Source organism: Microcaecilia unicolor, chromosome 7, assembly GCF_901765095.1.
Source record: "Microcaecilia unicolor chromosome 7, aMicUni1.1, whole genome shotgun sequence".
Classification (NCBI taxonomy): Eukaryota; Metazoa; Chordata; class Amphibia; order Gymnophiona; family Siphonopidae; genus Microcaecilia; species Microcaecilia unicolor.
Window position 1 is genome coordinate 84,820,478 of NC_044037.1, and position 17,309 is coordinate 84,837,786.

Sequence of the window (17,309 nt, forward strand, 5' to 3'; positions counted from 1 at the left end):
GTGGAACCTTGCATTATGTAGCTATAATTCGGGTTCCTCTTTCCCACATGCATCACTTTGCACTTGCTCACATTAAATGTCATCTGCCGTTTAGACACCCAGTCTTGTAAGGTTCACTTGTAATTTTTCACAATTCTCCCGCATTTCAACAACTTTGAATAAGTTTGTGTCGTCAGTAAATGTAATTACCTCACTAGTTACTCCCACCTGTAGATCATTTATAAATATATTAAAAAGCAGCGGTCCCAGCACAGATCCCTTGCGAGCCCCACTATCTACCCTTCTCCATTGAGAATGCTGACCATTTAGCCCTACTCTCTGTTTTCTATCTTTTAACCAGTTTTTAATCCACAAGAAACATTTCAGATAGAACTGCCTGAAAACTGATCAAATCTGCAAAACAGAGCCCATAGATCACTGCAAACAACCTGCTGAAAAGTTTAGGTGACATTGGAGTAGTTTGTGCTACTTACACAAGTGATCTGCAGAAGTCTTCATCTAAAGTACGCAAAAGAAAACCATGATAAACCTGGAACTTTTTTGAGCAAAGTGCTTTGGAATGAAAATGGAACTGTCTGGCCAAAACCACACAAGATACATTTGGAGAAAAAAGGGTAACATATTGAAAGAAAAGAACATCTTGCCAATCACAAGGATGAATCTATCTTGCTATGGAGTTATGTTACAGCCAGTAACACAGAAAATATTATGCACACGGGAAAAAGAATGGATTCAATTAAATATCAGCATCATAGAAATTAATGTCCCAAAGTCAGTTAAAAAATTGAAGCTGAAAAGAGGATGGATAGTTTCACAAGACAATGATCTGAAGCGTTCCTCAATATCAACCATAAAGAACTTAAAGGTTTTGGAATGGCCTTCACAGTCCCCAGACTGAAAATCTGTTGTGAGATCCCTAAGGGCAGTGTATGCAAACAGACCTAAGAATATTTCTAAACTAGAAGAGGACTCCAAGGAAGAGTGAGGGGAAAAGTTTAAAAGAGAAGAACATAAAGGGTCCTGTTTACTAAGACGTGTTAGCGCTTTTAATGTGCCTACAATTAGCACGTGCGCTAACCGTGTAGGCGCCTATAGGGATATTGTAGGCACATACATGGTTAACACATGTTAAGAATGCTAACGTGCCTATAACATGGCTTAGTAAACAGGGCCCAAAGACTCTTAGGGCCCTGTCTACTAAGCCATACTATAGGCATGGGTGTCTCTGTGTTAGCGCGTGCTAAAAACGCTAGTGCACTTTAGTAAACTGGGCCCTTAGCTGGCTACAAGAAGCGTTTAGAGGGTGTTATTTCTGCCAGAAGACAGTGATATAAGGTACTGACTGAAAGGATGTCCAGACTTCTGCATCTGGGGTAGGGGACAGGTAATCCACCTAGGTGGATGAACAATGAAATCCCACAAATCAAACAGACAAAAAAAAAAACAGGAGTGGGAAGTGGACCAATGACTCCAAAGACTGGGACAGAAGGGTTTATTACAGACTTGACACAGATCCGTTTTACATTTACACTTTGCAGAAAGAGCAGTAATACTTTCGCTTTTCCGTCTGAGCCCCGTTTGATAGAGCAAAATTACGTGCTGTTAAGATTGTAAACTTTCAGGTCTTTTTCAAGACCCCACAATCTCTCAGACATATTCCTTTTGATTTCATCTCACAGAGACTCCTGAGGCAGGCCTGTGGCCAAAACATGGATCTGTGTCAAGTCTGTAATAAAGGTTTTCTCGTTTTACCTTCCTGTCCCAGTCTCTGGAGTCATTGGTCCACTTCCCACTCCTGTTTTTTTGTCTACAGACTTCTGCATCTACCATGTTTTCTGTTTTCTTATTTTGAATCTGTAAAATACTGCAAATAAATAGTAATTATCCATTAAAAATTTGCTGAAAGATGTCATGGCTTTTTGCACCATATAGAGGTTATGCTAATGGGCTTTCAGCATTGCCATGCCGGGAATCGCTAGAGCGATTTAGTAAAAGGGGCCCATAATTTGGCCAGGGGTGCATAAAGTTTTGCACACAACTCTGTATTATGGTTGTTATCATCATTTATATAGTGCTACCAGGGATACATGTCATTACAGACACACATAACAGATAGCCCCTACTCCTTGGAGCTTACAATCTCATAAGACAAACACACTGACTAGAAACATAGACAAGATATAGGGAGGGAAATATTCCCGTGGCTTTCAGCTGTTTAACTTTAAATGGATAAAGTATCCATTGTAATGTGTCTGAAGTTTCAGAAAACACTGATAAAATCTCTTATGAGAGACTCTTGAGGAAATGAAAATGTAATGGGATAGTAGGGCTTATATCCTGTTGTGGACTGGTATTTGGTTAAAGGATGGACTGAAAAGAGAGTTAAATGGTAATGTTTCCCAGTGGAGGGAGGTGAGTAGCAGAGTACCCCACTGATCTGTACTGGCGGTGATGCTTTTAATATATTGGTAAACAATCTGTAAAAGGAAGCAATGAGTGAGGTGATCATTCCCCTTTTTCATGGCTTCATTCCCTTTTATAGTCCCGTGGTGCTGCCATCTACTGATACTACCCAAACATTTCATCTCCCATACTTGAGATCTGTGTATAGTTATCAGTAGGGGCTAACAGTTAATACTTTATCCCTAAACCAGGAAAGCAACCCAGTTCCTTAATGTTAGAGTTAAGAGACTAAGGGAATCATTTTAAAAGCCTTGAGTGGCTTTCGTGCATGTAGTAATATTTACACATGTTAATTGTTTTGAGGTGTACATGGCACTTTCAGAAAGTCAATATTGTACACACGTAGAGGCCAGGAATGCACAGAGTGGCTGTCATTGGCATGGTTTGGGCAGGCGAAACACTTATATGTGTGTTTTCCATTTTACAGTGGGAATACACAAATATTCAAAATTGCCCCATTGGGTTTTATATCTTCTCTGAGTTGCACATAACTTTTAGAAAAGGGCTTGCTTTGGCCAGGGATTAAAAGGAGGGATTGAGGGCCCCTTTTACAAAGGTGCTTATTTTTAGCGTGCGCTAAACACTAGAGATGCCCATACATTCCTATGTTCAAACTAATTCAGGGCAGAGCTGGCGCTAAAAATTCTTAGGGGGTGGTCCTTGAGACAGCTCGGTCTCGGGCGAAACATATGTCGGGCATTCCCCCCTGAGTTAGAAGAAATGAACATCTAAGACAAAGAAGCTAAGTTAACATTATATTAATAATAGTTTTTGAAATAATAAATAAAGAGCAACTTAAGTGGGCTTATGAAGATGATGGATGTCGTGTAACATTGCCATTATGATAATTTTGGATGGCAATGGACATCGCTGAGGCCATTTAAATACTTTAAAAAATTTAAAAAATTCAAAAAATTTCTTGTTGTATGAATTGAGGTGATTATTAAGGTTTATAGTGGGATACAATATAAGTGTTTGGACTATTAGCTTGTATCCAAAAGATCTTTTAAGAAAAAAAGATTTGCCGATCATACATTCCTATGGGCATCTCTAACATTTATCACATGCTAATGAGCGCATTCTAAAAACCTTAGCATACCTTTGTCAAAGACCTCCTGAGAGGGCAAATATCAACCCCTCATTTTAAAATTTTACCATCAACATGGGGGAAAAATACTTTTGTGGCTTCACTGCTTAAGAGGATCCAATTCTATTTATAATTTTTTTTTAATGGGCTCTCCGTTCTCCTAATTCTAGAAAGTTCTGCATACAATTTGATGCCTGGGGCTAGATTCTATATATGGCACCAAAAAAAGGTACTGGAAAAAAAGCACTATTCTATAAACTGCGCTTAATCTTTGGCATGGTTTATAGAATAGCATTTATTCCCAGAAATTGCACCTAACTTTAAGCGTGGCCATTTGCACCAACTGAAATGTGATGCAGATGTACATGCCTACACTAGGCACATATCCCTGTTATTCTATAACAACTTGCATAAATTTTAGGAATGCCCCCATTATGTCCACGACCCGCCCTTTTCTACGCCCCCTGTTTCAGATCGCGTGTAAATTTTAGGCACAAGATTTACTTGTATAAATGCCAATTAAATCTAAATAGTGCCAATAATTGCTTTTTAAAAAGCCATTATTGGCACTAATTAGCTCATTGTTCAATTAAGTTGCGCACATAATTTTCAGTGACTTTTATAGAATTAGGAGTGTATAGTTTAACTGCTAAATTAGATGCAAAATGGCATCAACAACCCATAATTGACTATAATTGGTATTAATTGGTGCTCATTTGCAATCATTTGCAGTTGCATGCAAAATCCATAGTGTGCAACTGCAAGGGAGCATGGACTAGGGAGAGGCATGAGCGGGTCAGGGGCGTGTCTAGAACTTATGTGCACTGATTATAAATGCTATCAGGTAAGTGCATAACTGGAAGCAGTTCGGTGTGAGCATTTACACCGGCCATTGCGCTAACTTAACTGATCATACCTAAAGTTAGGCATGTAACTGCGGAGTTATGCTAGTATTCTATAAAAGCGATTACATGCATAATTGCCATTGTAGAATTCACACTTAGAGCACATCATCCCGACACCGAACTTGAGGCAACCTGTAGAAAATTGCCCCCTATCTGAATAATTGTCAGTCCTTTTAAGAGCAATTGCGAAATCACCACTTCCATGTGTTATTTCTGGCAGTTACAGGTGCAATATTTCTAGGATAAGCAGCATAAAATCTTTTTTACTGTCCTGGGATCTTGCCAGGTACTTGTGACCTGAATTGGCCAGTGTTGGAAGCAGGGTACTGGGCTTGATGGACCTTCGATCTGTCCCATTATGGCAACACTTATGTTCTTTTGGAACGCTGCTCTCTTTCTCTACACAGCCGTGTAAGAGTAGATCTTCTGAGTAACCCAGAGGCTGATGCGTAAGGCTACTGAAGGCCTAGCTATATGGTTAACATGGAGTGAACGTGATGCGCCGAGCAATGCAGAGGAGGATTGAGCACTGGTGTTAACTTATTTATTTATTATTTATTTATTAAGATTTATTTACCGCCTTTTTGAAGGAATTCACTCAAGGCGGTATACAGTAAGAATAGATCAAACATGAGCAATAGGCAGTTACAGCAGTAAAAATATTCAACTAACAATACAAAGTATGGCATGGTATACTATTTGCAATGTCAACACAATACATAATAGAACATTATAATTGATAGTGAAGGATAAGGCAAAGTTGTAACATATAGATGGGTAAGAAAGTAGAAAGAGAAAGTAAGGTGACTGATTTGAAGGAAGGTGCACATGAGGTCAGAGAGATGGTTAAATATTATCTCAACTAGGGTAGGAGTGGATAAACTGGCACAGAATACATGGCCACCCTTTGCACGAAAATGAATGCTAATGGGGCTACTGAGTATTCCACAGCAATGCAAAGAGATAAATAGGGGCTTTTGAGGCACAGTTCCCAGGAGAATTTTTTTTTGCCAGCACCGGGACCGTGGACATGGGTTTATGGAGAGGATTTCGTGACAGATTTTGAGTTTTAACTGCTGGTTTTGCCTTGTTTTGCAACTAGAAGGAAGCCCCTGCAAGTTTCAAAGGCAGGCAAACGGTAGCAGGCATGTGCGCGTGTCTGAAAAAGGTGAAAGCACACATACCAGTCCCTGTTCTTATGTGCTTAAATATGAATGTTTCAAAACGTATATATAAACAATTTGTTGTGGGGCTCATATTTAGGTGCAGAAGTGCAGACACCATTGTGTGCTTTTACTTCCAGATTTTGTTTGAACATTATTATTATTATTATTTGTTGCATTTGTATCCCACATTTTCCCACCAATTTGCAGGCTCAATGTGGCTTATATTATGCTGTAATGGCGATCGCCATTTCCGGATAGAGAAATACAAGTGGTATTGCATTAAGGTGCATAAATGGTAAAGTAGAATACACAGTGGTATTGCATTGAAGTTCCTAAATGATAAAGTGAATTATAGAATAAGTTAGACAATCAACTATAGAAAGTTCATTTCCGGTATGTGAAATAAAGTGGTAGTGCGTATTGCGTAACTTTCATTAGTAGCACGTAGGTTATCAGTCTAGTGTGGAGATTTCGGTTTTGTCTAGTTCATGAAGAGTCTAGTTGTCAATACTTAGGATGGATCATTACACAAAAGCCACACTTACCACAAAACATTTGTATAGATGTGTCCAGCACACTTCGTGCCCATTAGCTGCAAGTTTTCTGCGCATAAAATTTGTATGCCATTAGCTTTCTGCATGACTCGGTATTGAAGCCACATATTCACACATCCACGTGGGGCTCTACTGCAAACCAGAGGCATAGCTGGGTGGGGCGCAAGGGGAGCAGCTGTTCCCCTAAACAGATTTTGGCTGAAACAGCACCTATGTGGCTCAGCCCTTCAGCCTCACACTGGTGCCTATTTTACAAAAGGTTCGCTCAGTGGCGTTCCTTGGTCTGCTGCCACCCAGGACGGATGGCCGCTGCACACCCCCTCCCCCTGGGTGCAGCATCATCCATCCTTCTTGAGTGCAGCACGACCCCCCCCCCCCCCCCGGGTGCGCCGCGCGGCTGTCAGCTCCGCTGGTTCCCTGCTCCCTCTACTTCCTGTTCCAAGGCAGAGGATGCAGGGAACCAGCGGAGCCGACATCCGCGCGGCTGCTCCCTTCACCCCTCCTGCAGCGTGCACCTGGGGCGGACCGCCCCCCACTGTCCCCCCTCAGTACTCCACTGGGTTTGCTCCCCTTGACATCAAAACCTGTCTACACTTCTGCCACAAGCCTTTCTGCATCGGCCCCCAGATTGGCTACTGTCAAGTATAGGAATCTGGGTTCAATGAGCCATTCGTCTGGCACATCTCATGTTCTTAGGTTGCATTCTAATAATGGTATTTTGTTTTTCTCACAGGAACATTTCTCCTAACTGCAAATAGGAGCAGTTGTAAAATTCAGCAAACAAAAGTGAAGGCACTGTTATTAAGATTCAAGGTCTGACACAACATCATTATGTTGTAGATGACTAGGCAGGAGGAAATTGTGTCCTTGAGAAACACCTTGAAACATCAGTGCTCGAAGTGTCAGAACTGACCTTGGTGAAAGCACAAGGTTGCAGTAGAAATGGGATAGAAAGATCTAGCTGCAGGTTGCAGTTGACAAGTTTTGTGCTCTGTTACTCAATATGCAAGCAACTGACTGATCTGGTGCTAATGGCCAGCCTCCATGGTGAATGTCCTCTATCTGTGGGGCTGATTGACAGCCTGTAATCCTCCAGATCTCAGCTCCACACCAAAAAGTGTCCTAAGCCTCTTACTTGGTGTCCCTGAAGGGCAGTACATAGAGTTAGTCCTGTTTGTTTGTTTCTATGAATAGACTGGGAGGGTCCTCTTACAAACTTGAGTGGGGTTACGCTTATTTCCAGTAAGCAGAAGTTAATTATGCCCTTATCATAGAGGAAGGGCAGGTGAGCGGAAAGTGCTGGTGCTCTGCTGGGGGAGGTGGGGGCTCTGATTCTGTTTCCTGCCAAAATGGTCTGTGTGCTGTACTGGGTTTAAGAATTTCTCTGACTAGGACAGAGGCCTTTGATACAGAGAGAAACTCAATGCACACCATCATAGACCAGTGTCAAATAAACGCACCCCATATCTTAATAATGGGAGTAACTACTTAACAATAAATGAACTGGGAGCCAAGAATCCTCTTCTAACAATAGCTTGTGATAGTGTATGGGAGGACTATAACTAAGAATTTGTTTGGGGGGGACCAAGATTTCTATGTATTTTGATGTTTTGTTTCCTTGGGGGGGGTAGCGGAATTTGTTTTTCAACCCCAACAGCTCACTGAGCCCAGAGTAATGATGATAAAGAACTCCAAGTAGTACTTTGCTTAAGTTAGTAGTTGCGGCCTTCTCTTTAGGCCTGTCTCAATCAGGCACAGGCAGCTCCTTGTGACTCTGGGCAAGTTACTTAACCCTCCATTGCCCCAGGTACAAATAAGTACCTGTATATAATATGTAAGCCGCATTGAGCCTGCCATGAGTGGGAAAGCACGGGGTACAAATGTAACAAAAAAAATATTTTTACCTTTGTTTTCTATTTGTTTTTTCTTATTGGCCCCATTTGTGGTCTAAATGATTTTTTAAATTATTTTATTGGCTCTATTTTCCATTAATATAATTTTTTTCTATATTTCTTTTCATTTTTCTAATTGAACGCTATTTGAAATATATCAAATATAGCATTGTGTATTTTAAATTAGATCTCATGTTTTACTGTCATACAGCGTTCTACAAACCCACTAAAAGTCCCTGCTTCCTGAGCATATAGTTCAGTTGAGACAGACACAGCAGACACCCATATAGAAAACCCATAACAGCTAAATCAGGGAGGCTGTGATTAGAAAGAACTAAATGAGCTGAATAATAGGTGGGATTAATTGAGGAATGGGCAACTTTAGTTGAGTGAAACTACCATTTACTCACATATCTGTTCATCTGTGTATATCGGCCTGTCTTTCACGCTCTCTGTCTTTCTTGACATGCTCATTAAATTTAAGAACTAATAAACACGAAGAAGCACTTAAGAAAATGCAGCGTCCATAGTGGCAATACAAAGTGTGAGAGAACTGGGCTCGGCTTCTGGGAATGGTGACATCTCTAACACATGATGCATACTTTTTCAGTTTCACAAAATAAAACCCCCCTCATCAATATAAATGTAGGCACCAGCTGTTCTCTGACCCCTGATCCTCACATGCATTCTCTATGCTATTTTCTCCCAAGAGGTAGTGAATGGAGGCTTCAAGTTTACGGACTGGCTTTGCTTCTGCCCTGAACCAGGTTAGCAGTGAAGTCAGGTTGGAAGAGGCAGGAGTCTGTGTGCTGTCCCCAGGCAACTTTGCTCTGTCACTGTACCCAGGCAGGGCATAAGAGAGTAGGGCAAGCTGGGAAGGACTGGCTGAGCACAGCAGCTGTGTTTTGATATGAGATCCCTGTTTTAGGAAGATGAGCCTGGCTGCCCCTTTCATTCCTTGCTAATTCTCTTTTCACAGAAAAGCGTAAAGGAGGGCCTTTTACTGAAGCAAACCAGCTCCTTCCAGAGGTGGAAAAGACGATACTTCAAGCTGCGTGGCAGGACGCTTTACTACGCTAAAGACTCAAAGGTAAAACTCTGCCCATCCTTGGGGTCCGGGCGCTAAACCTCCATCCCATGCCATCATGGTCCATGTTCCTGTTTGGAATATAGCTGTCCCCCCTCCCCTTCTTCTCATACTTCTTTCCTTCACATCTCTATAGCCTAAATTATAGTCGAGATTCTAGCACATTAAATGAGTCCGCCATGTTAGCTGGGAGATCTGTATCCTAGGGCTCTTTGGAGTCTATTTTCAAACCTGGTGGTCAGTGTATTTTTTTAAACACCAGCCATGACATTTTAGAAAATACATATATTCAGCTGCTATATGGCTATTCTATGCCATTTACTTTAGGACTGCTTTGCAGCATAGACTATCCATATAGGCGGTCAATATTCAAAGTGATTTAACCAGGCAGGAGAGATTTGTGCCCTGTTAAATTTGTGCTGGCTGGCCCAAGAGCTGATATTCAGTGGCACTTTAACTGGACAGTGCCATTGATTGTCTGCTCTGACCACTGTGGCAGTCCGCTGAGTGTCAAGGTGGTCCGGAGGTGGAGTCAGGGTGGAGCTGGTGTAATTCAGTGCTGGTGCCCAGTGGTGCTCACTGGGCATGTTGGACTGCATAAAAGGCAGTCCTAACTATGTCCAGTTAGCTATGCAGGTACAGCACCAAGTATCAGCCTTATCCGGGTAGCTTCAGAGAACTGCCAAGACCTGGAGATTATAGAGACTGCGTACCGCCACCATACAAAGAGTTTTCTTTTCCTGCCCTCACTCTGCCCCGGCACTGTAAGGGCAATTCTATAAATATTCAGACTGCGGGAGTTAGCCCAGCTAACTTCCGCAGTCCACGGTGATGCCGGATATTCAATGTCAGGCCATTTCCAGTGACCAGCATTGAATATCTGGTTTATTTTTGGCCGGTTTGAACTTAACCAGCCAAGCCGATATTTGGCGCTGGCTGGTCAACTTCAAACTGGCCAAAGATATACCAGGTATGCGTGCAGCCAAACATGGCCGCCAAACCCACGCTGAAAATCAGCAGATAGCTGGTTATATCGTGCAATATAACTGGCTAGCCGCTAACCGTGAATTTTCAGTGGGTCATGGTCAGCCACGTCCCACTGAAAATTCGCAGATAGCTGGCTAAGTACCATTTAATCAGCCAGGTGCCGTTCCTGCCCAGTTAAATGGCTTTGAATATTGGGGGGTTGGGGGCTCATATTTATGCACACATAACACACATAAATGTTTAAAATCATTATATATGTGCATGTATGTGTGCTCATACTGTGCAGCTCAGGTGCTTAAATGGAGACACCCAAATATAGAAATTGTCCCCTATACAACTAGTGCCAAATCAGTTAGGTCAATTTTTGCTTGCCACTATCCGTATAATACCTTGCATATTGGTGGCTTAAGGAGTTATACTTTTGCCAGTCACCAGTAAACATATAATTCCTTTTGACAATTGAACAGTTTCTGGTTAATATTCAGCCAACAGTGGTCAACATTTCTTTAAACGCTGACTCTTGTCAGCTAAATTAGCCCAGAATATTCAATGCCAGCCATGTGCAGGCACCAGCATTGAAAGTCTGGGCCTGACCGGACTGAAGCTAGCTCCCAGAACTTATGCGGGTGCCGGCCAATATTCAGCCGGGACCTGCATAAGATACTTATATGGATCCAGGTTGAATATGGACTGAGATGCGCATAAGTGTTTCTGGTTAGGTTTCCCCAAATCCAATCACACCCCCCCCCACTCCATTCTGCATCCCCTCCTCAAAAGAAGAGTCCACTCCTTCTCTTCCCCACCCCCCACCCCCAGGTCAAAGCATCCTCCTCTCTAGACCAAAGACCCATTTCCTGATTCAATCCGCCTCTTTCTTCTTCTCCCCCCCACCAAAGGTTTTTAACCCCCAACATCTTTACCCATATATTCAGCAAGATATGCGGATTTCCCAGACTACTGAATATCATAGGTTAAAAGGTGATTAAAGATTCTTAATAATTTATCTGGATATCATAATCCTGCAATCTCTATAGTACAGATATCTGCCTAAAGTTATCCAGATAGCACCTGAATATTGCTGCTATGTAGTTATGCAGGCTTCTTGATGCCTGGCTGAAATTCATTTGCCAGCTCTGAATTTTCAAATCACAGGGTTTATGCAGTTAATATCTGATGCTAATTACATAAGTCTTTTTGAATTTAAATCCCAGTGTTGCAAGATAAAGTGACATGATCCAAAAAGAGCAAAACATCCCCTTGAGGCGGTGTTACAGTGTTACAGCAAACACTATACAAATGGCTGACATGTTACCTGCAGACTCCTCTCATGTTGACAGGGTGGGGAAAAGTGAATGCAGCACCTGGTCTCCACTGCTCCAGTCCAAGAAGGAGGGGAGCCAAGGGAGCCATTCTCTGGGCTCTAAGAACACAACTGTAGAAAATGTGGAACCAAGGAATCTTGTCCCAGGTCCCCAGGAACACAGAGAGCATGAGAATAGGGACAGAAGACAGAGGTGGTACAGAGCTGGGGGATCCTCTCTCTGGATCTTAGAAGCAGAAGAGCCCTTTTACAAAGGCATGCTGAAAAACGGCCTGCTGTAGTGTAGATGTGTGTTTTGGGCACGCGCAGAATCATTTTTCAGCGCACCTGTAAAAAATCCCCTTTTTAAAATTTTTGACGAAAATCGACGTGCGACAAAATGAAAATTGCCATGTGTACATTTTAGGTCTGAGACCTTACCGCCAGCCATTGATCTAGCGGAAAGGTCTCACGTGGTAACCAGGCAGTAATGGTCTATGCACGTAAAATGCCGATTACCGCCTGTGCACCAGAAAATAAAAATATTTTCCGGCACACATAGTGGACTCGTGTCAATAATGAAATTACCGCAAAGGCCACGTGGTAGCTGGGCAGTAACTCAAAATTGACGCATGTTGGGCATGCCTGGGCGCCTATCCAGCTCATTTTTGAAAGTGATCGCCGGCCATCTTCCGACACAAATCGGGAGATGGCCAGCGATCTCCTGAACCCGGCCAAATCGGTATAATCGAAAGCCGATTTTGGCCGGGTTCAACTGCTTTCCATCGCGGAGCCAGCGAAACATCAAGGGGGCATGTTGGTAGGGTAGTGAAGGCGGGACGAGGGTGGGATGGGGCTGGGTGGGAGCATTCTCACGAGATGGCCGGCTTCGCCTGATAATGGAAAAAAAAAAAAACAGGTTTGACAAGCATTTCGCCGGCTTTACTTGGTCCCTTTTTTTTTCACGACCAAGCTTCAAAAAGGAGCGCCAACTGACCAAGTGACCACCGGAGGGAATCGAGGATGACCTCCCCTTACTCCCCCAGTGGTCACCAACCCCCTCCCACCCCCCCAAAAAATGTAAAAACATTTTTTTGCCAGCCTCTATGCCAGCCTGAAATGTCATACCCAGCTCCATGACAGCAGTATGCAGGTCCCTGGAACAGTTTTTAGTGGGTGCAGTGCAATTCAGACAGGTGGACCCAGGCCCACCCCTCCCCCACCCGTTACACTAGTGGTGGTAAATGGGAACCCTCCCAAACCCCCACAAAACCCATTGTACCCATATGTAGGTGCCCCCCTTCACCCCTTAGAGTTATGGTAATGATTTAGAGTTGTGGGGAGTGGGTTTTGGGGGGATTTGGGGTGCTCAGTACGCAAGGGAAGGGAGCTATGCACCTGGGAGCTATTTTGATTTTTTTTTTTTAATTTTTAGAAGTGCCCCCTAGGGTGCCCGGTTGGTGTCCTAGCATGTGAGGGGGGCTAGTGCACTACAAATGCTGGCTCCTCCCATGACCAAATGCCTTGGATTTCACCGGGTTTGAGATGGCCGGCATTATTTTCCATTATGGCTGAAAACCGATGCCGGCCATCTCAAACCTGGCCATTTGGCCGGGCCCAACCATATTAGCAAAGAAAAAGATGGCTGGCCATCTTTTTCGAAAATATGGTTGGCTTCGCCCGCTTATGGCGCCGGCCCAGAAGATGGCTGGCCAGCTATTTGGCCGGCACAGTTCACTTATGCCCCTCTATGCGGCTTAGTAAAAGGACCCCAGAGTGAATGAACCTGGGGACAAGACTGCCCTCCTTAGGACCCCTAGCCCCAGGAGCAGAGAGTGAACACAAGTGCAATTTTACTATTAAAAATCATATTTTTCTGATTTGTTTATGGGGGAAGGGGAGCTTATATTTATTTAAAATATCCAGATCTCCTTAGAATGTGGTAGACAAGCTCTTTTCATGTTTTCCCTCTGGTTTTGTCATGTTTTTCACTCTGAGTGTTGGACTGGAAACATCTTCATTTGCATGCAGAGCTCAAGTGCTGAGGCTCCCACAGCGTGACATGCAGACAGCCAAGGAAAGAAAGATGCGCAGTGATGGAGGGTCAAACAAACGTGCTTCTTGAGAATGCTAATTTCAATCTTTATAGAGATGTTGTGTGCACAGAAATTTGCCTTTGCAACATGAGAACGAGAAAGTTCTCACACACGCTATTCTTTACACTGTGTACAGAGGATCTGAGTGCTACAAGATCCCTCATCTCAGTGGAAGGTCATGTATATCCTTTCCTTCCAACATCACTTCTCTCTAACTCTGATTTTATCTCATCCTCAGTCATGTAAGTGTCTAACAAATACCACTCAATAGTTTAGCTAATTATAAAGTATTGTACCAATTCATAGTACCATACATATCATTTTTACCCAGGTAATGTTCCTACATCAGACAATGACATTGCTGGTATCTTTTATGGCTAAATATTCCTTTTTTTTTCTTCCAGCGCAATGGGAATATCTGCATTTTCATTTTGGAGTACAAAAAGAACTCAAAAATGAAATTATAGATCTACTATTAGTAACCTGTTACCTTTCATTTTAAAATCATCTGTGGACCTGAAAATTGGCTTGTGGCCAATTTTTTAAAATGGCTTCAGGGGTGGCAAGGAAAGTACAGGCCAGTGAGACTGATGTCAGTGCCAGGAAAAAACAGATGAGGTTTTCAACCCAGTCCTCAGGACACACCCAGCCAGTTGGGGTTTTCAGGATATCCCCATTGAATTTAATGGGGATATCCTGAAAACCCAAACAGGCTGGGTGTGCCCTGAGGACTGGGTTGTTTTTGTTACATTTGTACCCCACACTTCCCCACTCATGGTATGCTCAATGTGGCTTATATGGGGTAATGGAGGGTTAAGTGACTTGCCCAGAGTCACAAGGAGCTGCCTGTGCCTAACGTGGGAATTGAACTCAGTTCCTCAGGACCAAAGTCCACCACCCTAACCACTAGGCCACTCCTCCACGTTGTTACATTCGTACCCCGGTTGAAAGCCCCTTAATGGAACAGAGTTAATATGGATTCATTCAAGGAAAGTCTTGCTTCACAAATTTGCTACATTTTTTGAAGGTTTGATAAACATGTGGATAAAGGAGAGTTGGTTGATGTAGTATACCTAGATTTTCAGAAAGACTCCTAAGAAAACTAAAAAGCTATGGGATAGGATGCAGTGCTCTGTTGTAGATTAGGAACTGGTTAAAAAGATAAAAATCAGAGGGTAGGGTTAAATGACCATTTCTCTCAATAGAGGAAGGTGAATAGTGGAGTGCCCCAAGGATCTTTAGTGGGATCAGTGTTCAACATATTTATAAATGATTTAAAATTGCAAACAATGAGGCCAGGGAAGTGATCACATTTGGAGATGACACAAAATTAATCACATTTTTAATTTCATGAAGACTGTGAGAAATTGCAGGAGAACCTTGCAACACTGGAAGACTGGGCATCCAAATGGTAGATGAAATTTAATGTGGACAGTTGTAGAGTGAAGCACACTGAGAAGAATAATCCAAATTAAAGCTACACAATGCTAGGTTCCACATTAAAAGTCTCCATCCAGGAAAAAGATCAAGGTGTTATTGTGGAAATACACTGAAATTTTCTGCTCAGTGTGCAGTGGTGGCCAAAAAAGCAAACTGAATGTTAAAAATTATAAAGCAAAATAAATGTGACCGCCTCTGGGAAAAAATGACTAATGTCTAATGACTTTAGTCATGTTTTCCCAGAGAGGGTTACAAATTAGCTGCCATATCATTACCAGCTAGTCTTAGAGCAAATCCAATTATTCAGTCTATACACTCTGCTCTTGATTCCCTGAACAAATGCCTTCCTGTCCTCTGGCATAATTTGTTTCATTGTTCCCTGTGGAACAACACGGACCTTTTGATTGACAAGACGTGATGTATGATGTGATATGATGTGATGTGGTTTTTGTATCCCGCCAACTCCCACTTATTAGTAGTTCAAAGCAACAAAACTAAAATAAAGGACTGTAGCATAGAAAACAATTAAGACAAGAATATTTTGAACAACTAGGTCTTTAAATTTTTGTGGAATGAAAAATAACTAAAAGAACTTCAAAGTTCAATAGGAAGTGAAAGCCAAAAATGAGGAGCCTGATAACAAAAGGACATCCCCAAAATCTTTTTATATCTAATACTTGAAAAAGAGGGTAAAGTCAGACAGAATGGATCTGTAACTCTCGAGATTCCACAAACAAAAGGAAAAGAAATCAAACTAAAGAAAAATAATCTGGGGATGTACCATCAAACATTTAAAAAATTATACAAGCCAACTTAAATAAAAGCCTCAAATGAATAGGAAGCCAGTGCAGAGAGACAAGAGCGGCAGTAGAACTACTGAACCTTTTAAGACTACAGGTAAGACTCCTTTATGGTAGCTATTACTGCAATCTAAAGGTATCTGCAGAAATTGTAGAAGGGTCCAGATTGCTATCCTTTGAGTTGATGTAGTATTTTCAACTGCTGGGCATCCAATTTTTTATGTGGTTTCAGGTAATTCATGTGTTGTGGGTGAGACGGATTTTTGATTTAATGCTGCAACCTATTCCAGACTTAGAAAGTATTATGTGATCAAGTTCTTTGCTGGGGCATCAAGCATCTATGTTCTATAAACTCCTTAGAATGTATGCCCCATCTACAATCATAGGGTTACAGAGAATTTGGGAGGGTGAGTTTAAATCAGGCTCTATAGCCAGAGACCTGGGTGGAATTCTGGCTTCAAAATTTTCATACACCAGATCAACCTCGAATAAGCAATCTATATACTGTTTAGCTCATTGAGCTTTCTGGGCACCTCTGTACACGCACATAATGCATCGTGAAGTTTCAGATCTCTACTGGTCTTGTAAGACGGAGTTGGACAGTGTGAGTCATATATTATTTTCCTGCCCTCATCTAAGTTTATATTGGAAAGAGGATGGGGTACTATCTAGGATTTATTTCTCACTTCTACTCCACTTTCTTTTCAAATTATCATCTTCAAATCCGTAGACATTCCCCACATTACTCCTAAGCAAGTGGGTCCACTTTTTGATCTTCTTTTAACATTGACTACTAAAGTTATTTTGGAAAATTGGAAAGACCTTGGGTCAGCAAGCTATAATGTGTGGTGGAACAATGTTGGTTTAGTATATACAGTGGTGGAAATAAGTATTTGATCCCTTGCTGATTTTGTAAGTTTGCCCACTGACAAAGACATGAGCAGCCCATAATTGAAGGGTAGGTTATTGGTAACAGTGAGAGATAGCACATCACAAATTAAATCCGGAAAATCACATTGTGGAAAGTATATGAATTTATTTGCATTCTGCAGAGGGAAATAAGTATTTAATCCCTCTGGCAAACAAGACCTAATACTTGGTGGCAAAACCCTTGTTGGCAAGCACAGCGGTCAGACGTCTTCTGTAGTTGATGATGAGGTTTGCACACATGTCAGGAGGAATTTTGGTCCACTCCTCTTTGCAGATCATCTCTAAATCATTAAGAGTTCTGGGCTGTCGCTTGGCAACTCGCAGCTTCAGCTCCCTCCATAAGTTTTCAATGGGATTAAGGTCTGGTGACTGGCTAGGCCACTCCATGACCCTAATGTGCTTCTTCCTGAGCCACTCCTTTGTTGCCTTGGCTGTATGTTTTGGGTCATTGTCGTGCTGGAAGACCCAGCCACGACCCATTTTTAAGGCCCTGGCGGAGGGAAGGAGGTTGTCACTCAGAATTGTACGGTACATGGCCCCATCCATTCTCCCATTGATGCGGTGAAGTAGTCCTGTGCCCTTAGCAGAGAAACACCCCCAAA

General features: G+C 42.3%; 1 protein-coding gene across 1 annotated transcript in view; it reads left to right on the forward strand.

Moving 5' to 3' along the window:
* Positions 1-17,309, forward strand: part of LOC115473994 (diacylglycerol kinase eta-like) — a 374,300-nt gene that overhangs the window by 251,799 nt on the left and 105,192 nt on the right. The window contains exon 3 of the mRNA XM_030209244.1: positions 9,047-9,157. Within this exon, the coding sequence (XP_030065104.1) occupies positions 9,047-9,157 (111 nt within the window). The remainder of the gene's footprint in view (positions 1-9,046; positions 9,158-17,309) is intronic.